The 13,848-nt window shown below is 41.2% G+C and overlaps 1 protein-coding gene across 2 annotated transcripts in view; it reads left to right on the top strand.

The window, feature by feature from the left end:
* Elovl7 (ELOVL fatty acid elongase 7) overlaps window positions 1–12,657 on the top strand; it is a 68,541-nt gene extending 55,884 nt beyond the window's left edge. For both annotated transcript variants that reach the window (XM_032898914.1, XM_032898915.1), the window contains 3 exons: window positions 1,922–2,027; window positions 7,142–7,278; window positions 10,758–12,657. In XM_032898914.1, the coding sequence (XP_032754805.1) occupies window positions 1,922–2,027; window positions 7,142–7,278; window positions 10,758–10,967 (453 nt within the window). In that variant the 3' untranslated portion in view covers window positions 10,968–12,657. The remainder of the gene's footprint in view (window positions 1–1,921; window positions 2,028–7,141; window positions 7,279–10,757) is intronic.
* The last annotated feature ends 1,191 nt before the right edge of the window (window positions 12,658–13,848 follow it).

The raw sequence follows: 13,848 nt of genomic DNA, 5'->3' as shown, positions 1-13,848 counted from the left end.
TTGTTCTCCCTGCTTTGCATCCTGGTGAGGGTCAGCTGGGTCCTCTGAAAGCTTAAAGCCAAGAGCCTTAGTTTCCTGCTGGCCAAGGAAGGTTGCGCTGGTTCTTCTGACAAGTGTGACTGGAACACACAGCGCCACACTGTTGGAAATATTAGCACGCTTCCCTCTTAGTTGACTAATCACATAATGTTAGGTGGAGAAGGGACCTGGGAAGGTTTAGAATCCAGGGCTTCTCAGATTTCAGCACGAATTAGAATCACCTAGAGGAATCCCTACACCCAGGAGATTGAGGTGGGCCACAAGTTTAAGCCCAACCCGGGCTACAAAACAATGTCATGTCTTTAAAAGGAAAGAAAATGGAAAAACAAAGAATGGAGGGCTTGTTAAATAACGGACGATGCTTGAACTCCCTTGGTCACCGGTTCTCAATCATCCTAACACCGAGACCCTTTAATACAGTTCTTCAAGTTGTGGTGGCCCCCAACCATAACATTATTTTTCTTACTACTTCATAACTGTTAGTTTTCCACTGTTATGAGTCTTGATGTAAATACCCATGTTTTCTGACGGTCTGAGGCAACCCCTAAAGGGTTCCTGACTCACAGGTTGTGAAGTGCTTCGCTTTGGATTCTGTAGGTCCCCAGTGGAGTTCAAGAATTCCTTTTTCTGACACTCTCTCCTGTTGTTAATGTTGCTTGTTTTGATTCTGGAAAGGCAGATAAGCTATTTGCCATTTGCCGTAGACGCAGCCTTTGCAGTGCTTTACAATTATGTGCTGTAGGAACAAAAAACGATACACACAGTCCCGGCTCCTTGACTTGATGCCTGATGGTCTGGAGTAGAAACCACACTTGGGTATTTTAAGACTATTTGCTCGCATTGTAGCATGCCGCCAGATTGGGGAACTGTTGATTTAGCTAGGAACCCTTACTGGGGGTGGGGGTGGGGTGACCTAAGTTGAGTGCCTTACCCAGAGACCTGTTGCGGTAAGAGTAGGACCCCTGTTGTAAGTTTATGGCCTGTCTGCTTCACCAGACTGCATCTGCATTCTTCCTGAGTGGATAAGCAAATGTGCGTGGCTTCATCGGCTGTGCTTTGCATATTCTCAGTAGCAACTTCCATAAGGAAATTGTTTCTGCCACGCGTGCTTCCTGTTTTCCCTGACACAGTAATGCTTTGTGTTATGTCCTGATTTTGGAGGTCTAACTTTACTCTGCCACCTCTGCCACGGTGTGAACGTTCTTTGAACAGCCCCCTAGCCCCACCCCCAACTCCTCTCTTTCTCCTGTAGCAGCCAGCTACCACCAGGCATGCGCAATCACGATGGTCCATTCGCTGCCCTTCTCATTTTTTTTTCTGATGCAGCTTTGTTTTCTTGTCCGCAATATTTTTCAGATTAACTCTTCCGGAGTTCCACCATTTGTTTTTCTTTGGTAATACATTCTTTTTTTTTTTTCCCCCAAGTCTGCTTTTAGTTTGCCTAATCCCTTATTCAAATTGGGAGGGTGTGTTGAAGAGCAATGTAGAATGGAATAATTTCAGTCCTAAGAATTACGAACTTCTGGCTGCCACATAATTCAAAACTTAATGAGTTTTTTAAAAATATTATTACTTTTTTTTAATCAATAGCGTTTCTTTCGAGAAATTCTGACCAAAGTTTTCATTATATATGTTTGATTATTTTTTAACTTGCATAAAACTTCTTCTCGCCTTCTTATTGGTTCTCTCATGATTACACATCATACTTATCGGGATCCAGGCGTGCTGATTGGTCTTTGAGCTACCCTGGAGTACCAGCTCCTCTCAGCACTCCTTACAGCAGCCGCTGGGAGCAAATTGTGAAATTGTTTGCATTTTGCTGCTACTTTTGCAACATTCTTGCATGGTTTTTACGAATTTGATTTTCTTTAAACCCTTTCAGATATTTTTTGTTCTGCGCAAGAAAAATAGCCAAGTGACTTTCCTCCATGTCTTCCATCACACGATCATGCCATGGACCTGGTGGTTTGGAGTCAAATTTGCTGCAGGTAGGAAAGGAAGAGCCGGGGTCGTGTGATCTATAAATGATGACATTTCCACGGGCTACACACACAGATTCTGTTCTCCGATGTAATTTATGAGAATTTTTTCAAATCAAAGAGCCACTTTGGTTAAACTCCTGACTTTGAAATTATCACGAGAAATACAAGCATTGGGCTCTTAATTACACTCCCCACTCCAGCTTTTCTGACATGAAGACTTTTGAACCAGAGCTTCTCTACATATTCTTTAGTTTCGTTCAGGGCTTATTGTTTCTCTATAGAGAGTTCTATTGCATGTTTTCAATTAAATAGGTAATACACAAACACAGTATCTAAAGCCTTGGGCTCATAAATATCCACTTAAATGATATTCCTAGTTCGTTTACAGAAAATCAGAATGTTATCTCCAGGTCTGTTTGTCCACCTTCACATTCCCAATACCTGACACACCCTGCTTCAGTCCGTCTGTGTCACCTACAGACTACTAGAGGCTGGTTGCTTAGTGAAGAAGAGACTTCTGCATAACTTAACTTATGGTTTTGGAGGTTAAAGTTCGAGATCTGCTTGGCCTCTGGGCAGGTCTAGCAGTGTAATGTGGCGTCTTAGCAGAAACAGGGAGGGGAAGGGGCAAAGAAAGGAGGGGAGAAAACAAAGGAACAGAGAAAGAAAACAGGGAGGAAAAGCAAGACATAAGAGACCCATAGGAAAGTCCCCACTTAATCATCACCCATTAGGCTCCACCTCTTAAGGGGACCACTACCCATATCAGTCCAGTCGTGCTGGAGGCAAAGATTTTAGCACACGGGTGAGCATTTGAGAGTAAACTACACCCAAGATCCAAGATCACATGACCGCCACAGCAACTTTAAAGATGAGTTAGATCACAATTACTCAACTTCCCAGGAATCTACCAAAGGAGATGACATTTTGTTACTGGTTTTTTTGTTTCGTTTTGTTTTGTTTTTTAAGGACAGAGATAGTTTTAATCGAAACCTTGGCCACAAGTTTTTGTTTCGTTTGGTTTTCTCTTTTTGAATGCCCAGAATTAGAAAAGGTAGGCAGTAATTTTATTCATTCATAAAGTTGGAAGTAAGCAAAGCCTTTGGGCATGTATTTCTAGGTTAGCAAACTTTGTTGCAAGAATATTCTACTTTCTTAATGTCAGGAAGTCACGGATAGCCACAGTATTTAACCTTTATTGTTTTAACTGAGTTCCTTATTGTTCATTTTCTCTCCAATGCACACCGGGGCTGCTTAGGTCTCCTAAGTGAGATGTGCTAATGTCTTACTTATATGGATGAAGGACTGGAAAATGTTTCAACACATGCCAGTGGGTTGGCTATGATTTCTGTGTGTTCAAAGGCATGAAAAGAAATTGCTACCGAGAAGCTCCAGTACAGTCTTCCCCACTAAGCACTGTGACTGCCAGTTACCAGACAGCTACTCATGATGCTGGGAAAGGTGTTCTCAAACCCTTTAGTTTACATCTGTTACTTCTATAGCACCAGAATATAGTTGTGTTTCCATATCTGTGGGCTCTGTATCCATGGAGTCCACAAACCATATCAGATCAGAACCAAGGAGGAAAAGCTGCCCCTGTACTAAGTCATGTACCAAGATTCTCCCTGTGATTATCCCTTAAGCAACACAAGACAGAACTGCTTCCAATACATGCACATGGTTTCATGGTATAAAATATTTGGGGGTATGTACACGGGTGATATGCTTACATACGATTGACCGTTTTCTGTAAGGAGCTTCCAATAGCCACAGGTGGTCGTAGACCTGGCTATCACCCGGGAGTTTTGAAACTTCCCTTCCACGCTGTTCTTTGGCAGAACAGATCAGAAGGCGGTGCTCCGAAACATACACAGATGACTTGAAGATACTGAAACCAACCTGTTTACCTTGGCTTCTTTACTCTTCTCGGTGCTCCCTCGTCTTCCTGTATTAAGTAGATAGTAATTCCACTATTGGAAACATACATTTTATTCAAAGAATGGGATAGAGTGGTTTTCCTTCCCTTTGTTTGAACCCACTGATGCTCTGGCTTCCCTTTCAAAACAAGTAATCATTTTAAGAAATGCAGACTCAAAGAAGAATCTACCTCAGGTTAGAAATGCCCCACGTCTACGGATATCCAACATTTTATCATAGTGTTTTTTCACCCTCGCTTTAGTTTCTATTTCCTTTTTTTTAAAAAAAGAGAATGGTCAGGGTAAGAAAAGAATGCTTTGTGTCTCTGGTGTGTCCTGTGAGCTGGCAGGCCTGCTCTGTCTTGGTGTAGAATTCTATTCAACACGCCTACACCTCTTGCACTGTCTTTTCAGCGGCAAGCCCAGCAACAGGATTTATTTCCAGAAGTGTGGTTTGGCAAGGGCTAAGTTCCTAGAACAGGCATGACTGTTTAAGCCAGTCTTTGCACATGCTAGAACCCAGATGATCTCTATTGAGTGCCTGGTTTCCTGTTGCCTCCTGTGACTCCTTCTGGGGTAATAGCAGCAGAGCTTTTCCTTTGAATAAGAGAAGACTGTTTTCATGTTAGGTTTTTCTACTAGTTATGTAAATACCCCCTTTGAGAAATGTAGAGAATTAACATAATTACCCAGGTGATTCTTCCCTTTTTGCTTCAAACCAAAAAGATATGTCAAAAGGTAATCTTTGAGAAAAGTAATTGTAACTCATCCCGAGAGTCTTTCTTCTCAGGCTCATTCTTAAAAGGAAAGCAATACTTCATTCGAAAGGCCTTCCGAAGAGTCAAGCAGAAGGCATTATTGATTGAAGCATGGTTGTTTTACAAACAAACTCACTACCTGAATACGTCAAAAAGCAATGGGTAGAGAAAATAAGCAAGTTAATTTCATTCGGCAGCTTCTTTTGCTCAGCAACTCTTTAACTCTTAGCCATGCTAATCCCCACACGGGAAGGATCCTGTTAGTCCATTGAGAGCGGTGGTTCTCACTCTTCCTGATGTTGTGACCTTATACAGTTCTCTCGTGTGGTGGTGGAATTGTTTTCATAAATAATTCATAAAATTATTTCTGTTGCTACTGAGTAACCAATTTTGCAACCGTGACCATGACTATGAGTCGTAATGTAAATGTCTGATATGCAGGATGGTCTTGGGCAACCCCTGAATAAGGGTTGGTCGCCCCCATGGGGTTGCGAACCGCTTATTTCAATGATGAGAAAATGGCGTTTTAGTGAACAAGTCTCTGATACAGGCCCTTGTCAAAGCTGAGCTGTATGTCCTGTCTATGTTCTCACTGGGCACAAGAGAACATGCAGAGTCATCCTTTACCGTTCCAGGAATCAGCCTGATTCTTGAGCTATTATAGGAATAGACAGCTTCTCAATTTTTTAGCTACCCTAAAAAAGGATGTCCCCCACCTTATAATTTGTTCAGATTTCTTTGGGGGCGGTGGGAGGATGAGGTGGTGGGAAGATAATTCAAGTACAAAAAATAAAAGCTTCATTGATGGTGTTGCTTCTGAAATTTGTAATAATTAAAGAATTAACTGCAATTTGATTAAAGTCTGAAGCAAAGGATCGTACGAGGCTTTGGCTGAGCAGGGCCTAATTATTTAAAGTGTGTTCTTTGATGGGAATACTTTAGCAATCACAATATCTAGAAACATTTGGAATTACCACAATTGTGAATAGTTATTTTTAAATAATGGCTCAGTTGGCAAAGTCGCCTGCCTTCAAGGCCAAGCCTGATGACCCAAGTTTGATTCCCAGAAACCGAGTGGTTGAAGGAGAGAAACAACAGCCGACAGTTGTCCTCTGACATCCACATACATGCACGCACATACATGCACGCACATACACACCTCCACATACATGCAGACACACACACCTCCCCACCCCACAAATGAATTTACGTGAAGTAATTCATTCTGCTTTGCACCTGTTTTGGGTTACTTCTGGAGTCAAAGTGTTCGAGTTTTGGTGGGGTTTGTTTTGTTTTGTTTTTTGTAGCAAAACTTAAATGCCAAGTCAATCCTACCTTTCGTAATGCAGATCTCTTTAGGTTGAACATCTCAGGACAGAAACCCTTCCACCAAGAACTGTTGCAGCTGAAGGCAGCTGAAATGACCTTTTTTTTTTTTTTTACATCCTGGAGTCTTGTGCTTCTCCTCCTAATTAAAGATGGCGAAATTAAAAGAGTAAACATAATCAAATGGAAGTCAGATGATAAAAAGATGGCTTAATATTCAATAACTACTTATTTTGAAATCACAGTAATTGATTATAGCAGACTTAGCATAGCTTCCTAATGACTTCCAGTGCTTTCCCTGACAGAATGTTTGCAGCATTAAAAATATCTAAAGCACAGGGCTGAGAGTGTGGAAGAGAAATTTGATTCCACACAGTGATTATCGCTTTACTCCTGAGAGCACACCTTGGAAGCAGCCCAGCTGTCTTTCAACAGGAGAATGGATAGATATTGATGCATTTATATGGCATAATGCTGAACATTAGGGAAAGGACAAATTTATTAGTGTATACGTGACATTGTGTTGTATGAAAAAGAAGGAGGAATTAGCGTCCCTGCCCTGTGGTCCCATCTCTGTGAAATGTATTCACAGGCAAAATTAAGAGCTGTTGATAGAACTTGGCTAGAGGTCACCTTGGAGGGATATATTTTTGAGGCAGTACAAGGAGGCCTTGGTAGTGTTCAGTATTCGCTATCTTGATTTTGGTGGTGGTTATTGAAATCGCTATGAAACATCTTAATTTATACATTTAAGATTGATGTAATTTGTTCACCTTATAAACATTAACCTTGACTAAAAATGGACGTTTATTGTTAGTAAGCCAGGTAGCATATTTAAGAGATTGATCTAGTTTGCTCAAACTCAAGTCACATTTGCACTTTAAAGCAAAAGCATAACAAAGAATGACATGCTAATTTACTTTGCAAGATTTCTGTCTTGCCTTTTGCTAAACGTTTTACTGAACTCCTAGTTTGAGAGCTGTTTCACAGTATTGATGTTTCTTATGTGTTTTTCTTGTTCCTACTAAAATGAGAGAAGGGATGATACTAAAATCTTAGGACAAACACGTGTGGTTCTAAGAGACGAGGGGTGGTGTGACAATGACTTCTTTTCTCTCAGGTGGTTTGGGGACATTCCACGCCCTTTTAAACACAGCTGTGCACGTGGTCATGTATTTCTACTATGGACTGTGTGCAATGGGACCAGCCTACCAGAAGTATTTATGGTGGAAAAAGCATCTGACCTCTTTGCAGCTCGTGAGTAACTGATTTTCTTTAAATATGCAGCAGAACTGTGATCACAATCACGTGCTTGTTTGTTTTTCTGTCAGAAGTCCAGAAGAGCCCAGAACAGTCTATGACACAATAGAATGCCTGTCCTCTGGAAGGGACGCTTTGTTTGATGTTTGAGCTTTATCTGGAGCTGTGTCTGCTAAAAATACAATAGATTTGGTAGCTCAGAGTCTCAAATGATTAAGCCAGCATCTTCATCCTTACAGTGATCTGAGACACATTTACCAAAAAAAAAAAAAAAAAGAAAAAAAAAGAAAAAAAAAGGTTTGTTATCAACATGATGTCAAGGTTATACGACCATAAATAAGAATAATACTAAAGTACAAATTAGAAATTCCACATTCAGAAGGGAGGGCGTTTCTGTGCGCTTACCTGGTTAGTCCTAACTTTGGTCAGTTTGTCTTTCTCCTCCTAAATAAAGAGTACTGAGGGGATTACAGGTATGAAGTAGCATAAGACAGGAGGGCTATATAGAGTGGATATTGTCCCTAAGTCCTTGGTGCTCGAAGGAGTGTGTTTAGGCCAAATAATACCTCCTAGGAATCGGTTCTAAAAATATACGGCATGTAATTTTCTTACCGAATGAAAAGTGACCTGTTTTGTTTCATTACCCTCTATTGGAATAATTCTACGATCTTCATACTTTCTGGGTTGAAGTGCATTGTAAATTGGTTGCCAATGACATCAAGGAGGAAGTGGGACCAAGACATAGCTAGGCTGCTGGGGGCTTACCAAGTAACACTGGATGTAGCCCTATAAGCAGCCCTCCCAGGTGAAAGACTGGTGCCTTGGCCTCTAAGGACCTTCAGGGAAGATCAGAGGAGCTCCTGCCAGTTAGCTGTTGTATCTACAATTGGCAACAGTCCCAATGACCAACCGAGAGGAAACCGTGAAATGAATACTTTAATTCATATGTTTGTTTTCTTCTTACTTTGGAATACTATGAAGTCATGGCTTTTATCCTCCACTGCTGTTTCCCTTTCAAGTATATTTCTCATCGTGCAGTAATATGGTTTGTTGCCGAGAAATTAAAACACCCGAGGAAGGAAAATAAACTGGGCTGAGGTGTGGCTTAGTTTAGGAGAGTTTTCTTAGTTCTGATACCATATAAATGGAAAATAAATCAATAAATAAAAGCCCCATATCTCTGGGGTAATAGTTATTCTTTTTGTTTTCATTCAATGTTTCCCCTTATGTGTTTATATGCATGTATATCTTTTACCAGCTTTGCCTTACTGCATACATAATCTTATTGTATTAATTTATTTTCATCTAACAAATGTTGTGACACTTTTTAAGTGAAGCAAGCCAGGTATACTTGTGCACATCAGCAGAGCCAGCCCTTGGGAAGCAAAGGCAGGAGGATCAGGAGTTCAAGGTCACGTTTGGCTACATAACAAGAATGAAGCCAGCCAATACTACATAGCACTTTGTTTCAGAAAACAAAAGAATTTCAATAAAGTGGAAAGATGTGTACATAAAGACAAAGGCTAGACATCTGTTTGCCACTTTCCTCACTCGTGTGTGCAGAGGACTCACCTTCCCAAGGTTTCATTATTCTCCTGCAAAATGAAGGGAGTTGGTATAGCTGCTGGACCGGGCAGCCGTGGGCGTTTATTAGGACATTGTAGTGAAGATTGACCTCAACAGTAGTTATATTACAAGAAATAATGTAAAGATTCAACCAGGCTTAATTAGCTCATAGAGGTTATTTCCTTATAAAGATTTTTCTAAAAATTCCCCAGGACATAACTGACTTTAGATCAGGTATAAACAGGTATGAAGTGGGAGGGGCAGCAGGATGGCTCAGTGGGTAAGAGTGTTTCCCACCAAACTTGATGACTTGAGTTTGATCCTTGAGACCCACACAGAGGAAGGATAGAACACCTCAGCCTGCACAGGCATTCAGTGGCTCACGTATATCACCTCTCTACAAAACAAGCATCAAAGATAGATACCCAAGAAAATCTAAATGCTAACATAGAAAGTCCCCTTTATTATGAGCATGCAGACTCTTGCAGCCCACAGAGACTTTGAACATGCTCCGGAAACCAACCAATGTAATGTCTTCCCTTTCCTTGTGCCCTCTTGGACAGCTGGGTCTCCTTCCCCGGTCTTTTCCTTTTCTTAGAGGTGAAATCTCACCGAGCTGCCCAGCTGATCTCAAATCATGAGCTTAAGTGATTTCCCACCTCAGCCTTTCAGGAAGCTTAGGTAATAGGTGTGCTGCACCATGCTCAACTCCTTCCCGGGAAGGTTTGGATTTATGATGATGAAGGACCCAGCAGTTCTAAGGACATGCTTTGGCTCCATCAAAACTAGAAAGGCTCTAATTTGGATGGTAGTGTGTTCTAAAACTTAAAATACTACGATTCTGAGAACAGAATGTTGGAAATCAAGACTGCCCTGGAAAATGAGGTCACAGTGCAGTGATCCCCAGCATACTTCAGAACCAAGGACTACAGTGTTGCACTAAAAATATAAAACAGGCAGAACAGTTCCCACACCCTACCCTGGCGGTCATGCTCCCTCCCTAGTTCCAGCTCTAGCCAGCCATTGGAACTAGCACTAATTTATCTCAGCGGTTCCACACTGCTCCCAAGTACTTTCTGACCTGCTGTCCAAGTGCCATTTTCAACTTGGCACCCTGTCAGGCTGCCCCACCCTCACTCACAGCTCTCTTGGCCGATTTCCACCACACCAGGCATACACATCCCAATTCCATGGTGGCCCGGTGCATCCTGCCACCATCCACTCTCTTGAACTCAATTAAGTCACCACACAAAAGAACACATCACACAATATCTTCTGATCCAATTGCTAAGATATACTTTTGCCCATCCAGACAACACAAAATCCCATACACATCCATCCCTTAATAATCATAACAACCTGTAACAATGCGCGGAGGAGAATCTTAACATTTGCCACCATGTTCTCTCAGCTGCCTACCCCTTACTCTGGCTTCTCCCTCTCCTTCTAAAACCTCTGTTCCCGCCTCCCTTCCTTCTCGTCCAATGACAGGTCTCATTTTATCTTGTCTGCCTTCACCTGTATAATGACATCAACCTACACTACAGTCCTTGAGATGCTCCCCCCTGAGAAAAACAAACAAACAAACAAACAAACAAACAAACAAAACAACCAATCAAACAAATAGCTACTTTGTTAGATGCCCAAGAAGGATGCATGTTGCCACATAGTGCATTCCAGGTAACGTTTAAGTAAGATCTGCTGGTGTTATGCATGTCAGTACCGAATATTTGTTCCAAACCCCCATCTAAATTTGACACTATTAGCCTATTGCCACTCCTAGAGAGAACATATCAAAAAGATACTCTGCCCTGCCTAGTAGTAACTTAGGTATGGCTGAAAAGCTCATGAACCCATGTTGGTCTTTTTTTATAGCTAATTATCTTTTTTTTAATTCTCCCATGTCTCAGGTCCAGTTTGTTCTTGTCACTGTCCACATAGGACAGATCTTCTTCATGGAAGACTGCAATTACCAGTACCCAGTTTTCCTGTACATCATCATGAGCTATGGATGCATCTTCCTGCTACTCTTTCTCCACTTTTGGTACCGTGCTTACACCAAGGGTCAGAGGTTGCCCAAAACTATAGAAAACGGGAATTGCAAAAGCAAGCACCACTAAACCACAAACACAGCCTGGATTTACAATGGAGACTGCTATCTTGCCTTCCTTGACAATCAAGACATACTTGCCTATGCAGTGCATTTTGTATATTTTTCAAAACCAAGAGCTTGTATTTTTATCATAAGCTATTTGGGTTTCTGATCTCTGAGAGTCCAAAGCTCCCAGATAAGTCTTCTCACTGGAAGAGCCTGGAACAGCCAGGAAGTTCCCTGTTGCCTTTCAAACCAATCAGAGGTCTTAATTCATCTTGCTAACAGGGACAGGAGGATATGAAGTGATATAGTACTCTTCTAGGAACTCCAGAAATGATGAAAAATACTAGCTATTTTGAACATGGACAGAGATCCACAGAGTACAATAGATTCCTCCTGCCTGGTGTGGAAACTCCCGATGCTGGGTTCTGTCTGTCACTCATTCCTTATACTCAGAAGATATTACATTCATTCTAAGGCTCAGTTCTAAAGTGCTAACACAGGTGAGGCCTAAGTGGATTTTTGGTAAGCTCTCATTTTAAATTGTAAGTTTGGATGGTCTTCTGGGTCGTTGCCACAAGATCTGCCCACAAGACTTCCTCCGCACATGTGTACAAGCAGTTAGAAGTGGTGATGCTTTGGGATCTTCACTGATGCCTTTGACCCTAAGGTGAAGGAAACTTTATGCAGCAAACAAGATGATTTGTCTCAACAGGTTAATGAATGCTTTGCTAATGATGATTCTTCAATTAATTTTGTGCATGTCTGAAAAAGGGGACGTGTCAAAATAAAAAAAAAAAAGGATGCTGTGGAATTCAGTGGGGAAAGGTATAATCTGTTGTAATATAATGCCACTCTCTGATATGTCATGGTTTAAGGGATTGTTTTGCCAAAGTATGTATTGGTTAGATATTAAGTGTTCAGATGCTTTTGAATCATATATTATTTTTTTGAATATCTACTATACAAAGTGGCTAATGAAGCAACTGGAATTGGGTGGTGCACAGTATGAGAGGCAAGATTTGGTTACATAAACAAGGGCTGTTAGGTCTCGAGAGATAAAGACATTACATTATGATTGTACATTATATATATTTAGTGTTGTGGATACCCTGCATGAAGAGCTCTTTTCCAGAATCATGAATTATCCAGGACTACCATTTCTTCAGACCTATAAGCCATATTGTGAAGGGCTGAAATTCATGTGGCATTCCCCCCTCCTTTTAAAAATGCTACTTTCTAGCATTTCCCTCTTCTTGTGGGTGAACCAGAACAACTTAGTAATACTTGGATGCTTGTGAAACTGTCAATGTTATTTCCTTTTCCTCTTTGAAGAACTGTCTTCAGAATCAGTACGGGTGGCCTTGGTCATGTGTACCACTCAGTGTTGTCCATTTTACAACTAAGCCCAAGTCCTCGTTGACTGTAAATTCTTGAGTTTTGCCTCCTCTCTCCTGATCCATTACTCTGTCTCCACATTCACTCGGTTTATAAAGTTATTTGCCATTGAGTGGCCTTTAGTGATTCCACTGGCTTACATGAGAAGCAGAGGATAATAGGAAGCTTCTATCATACTTCGAAGGTCTCAGGGATTCGTGTTTTCCTACTTTGACTCTGTGTGTCCAGCCTGGGTTAAGATGGGACGGGAGGGTAGACACTGTCACATACACAAGCAATTCCCAAAGACTCAAGCAGGGCAATGACCCAAAGGAAGCTAAAAGAGAGAATAAGACGAGAGACTTTGATTTATTTCCTCTCCTGTGCTTCACACCCTCTCTGCCCCTCCTCCAAAGATTTAAAATGTTTGACATACGTATGGACTGAGAGCAGCACTGTGACATACCACATTCTTAACTATATGAATGAAGGCAGGGAGGTGGGATGTTATATGGAAATAGATCAAGGTTGACAGTCAGTGTCCCCCACGTCAGTGTCCGTGGAGCTGGTTGTAGGATTTGTGTGGGCAGTGTTCGGTCAAGCGGAGTTTCTAATGGGGTTTACCTACTTTTCAGGACTTTACTGCCTTTAAATTTTCTTGCCTAATAAGCAAAACACCCAGCTATTAAGTATCACTTATTATAAAAGTTCTGTGAGTCCTTGAGGCCCAATATATATGTTATAAATACAAAATTTTAATTACCTATGGGGTATCAGGACTTTGTGTCTTCATACTTAATGAGAATTATAATTTGAGTATGCTACATTGTTTCATAGTTTGGGAGATTATGAGATTGTATCCCTTGGCTATCTCTTATTTCTGTTTACTTTTTAGTGACTGTGGAAGTTGTGAGAATTTGAACTTGTTCTCTGTGCTATAATAAATCTGTGGCATCACACAGACATGTGTGGGTTTCTTCTTTGAATCCAGCTAATTTTGTTTGCCTTTGGGAGTGATTCTAAATCCGAATACCCTTTTAGTCGAAGCAATTGGCACACTCATTATGTGCTTGCTGTATTCAGAGTAGTGTGCTGGATATGAGTGGTTCAAAATGCCCACTGGAACTACCTGTATCTTAGCACCCCACAGATGGATGTTCAAACAATAAAGGTACCACAGGAGGCCGAGTCCCGCCATTTACAAACTCAAAAAATACTATGAAGGCATTTGAAATGTGTACTATGTAAAATGTATACAATCCAAAATGGATGGTAGGTTAGTAGACCAGATGTCTGCAAATAACAAGGGACTGGCTCAGTGGATAAGAGAACTTAGTGTTTTTTGCAGAGGACCTGGGTTTGGGTCTCACATGGAAGCTCACAACTGTCTGTGACTCAAGTTCCCAAGGATCCAACATTCTCTTCCTGGCCTCCCACAGGCATCGGGCAAGCCATTGTGTTCATACAAACACGTGAACCAACACTTAATACATAAACCTAGATAAATAAGAACTTAAGAATAATTTTCT

The sequence above is a fragment of the Rattus rattus genome, chromosome 3, assembly GCF_011064425.1.
Source record: "Rattus rattus isolate New Zealand chromosome 3, Rrattus_CSIRO_v1, whole genome shotgun sequence".
Lineage (NCBI taxonomy): Eukaryota > Metazoa > Chordata > Mammalia > Rodentia > Muridae > Rattus > Rattus rattus.
The sequence above is the reverse complement of the archived record's forward strand: the minus strand, read 5'-3'. Positions and strand labels throughout refer to the sequence as shown.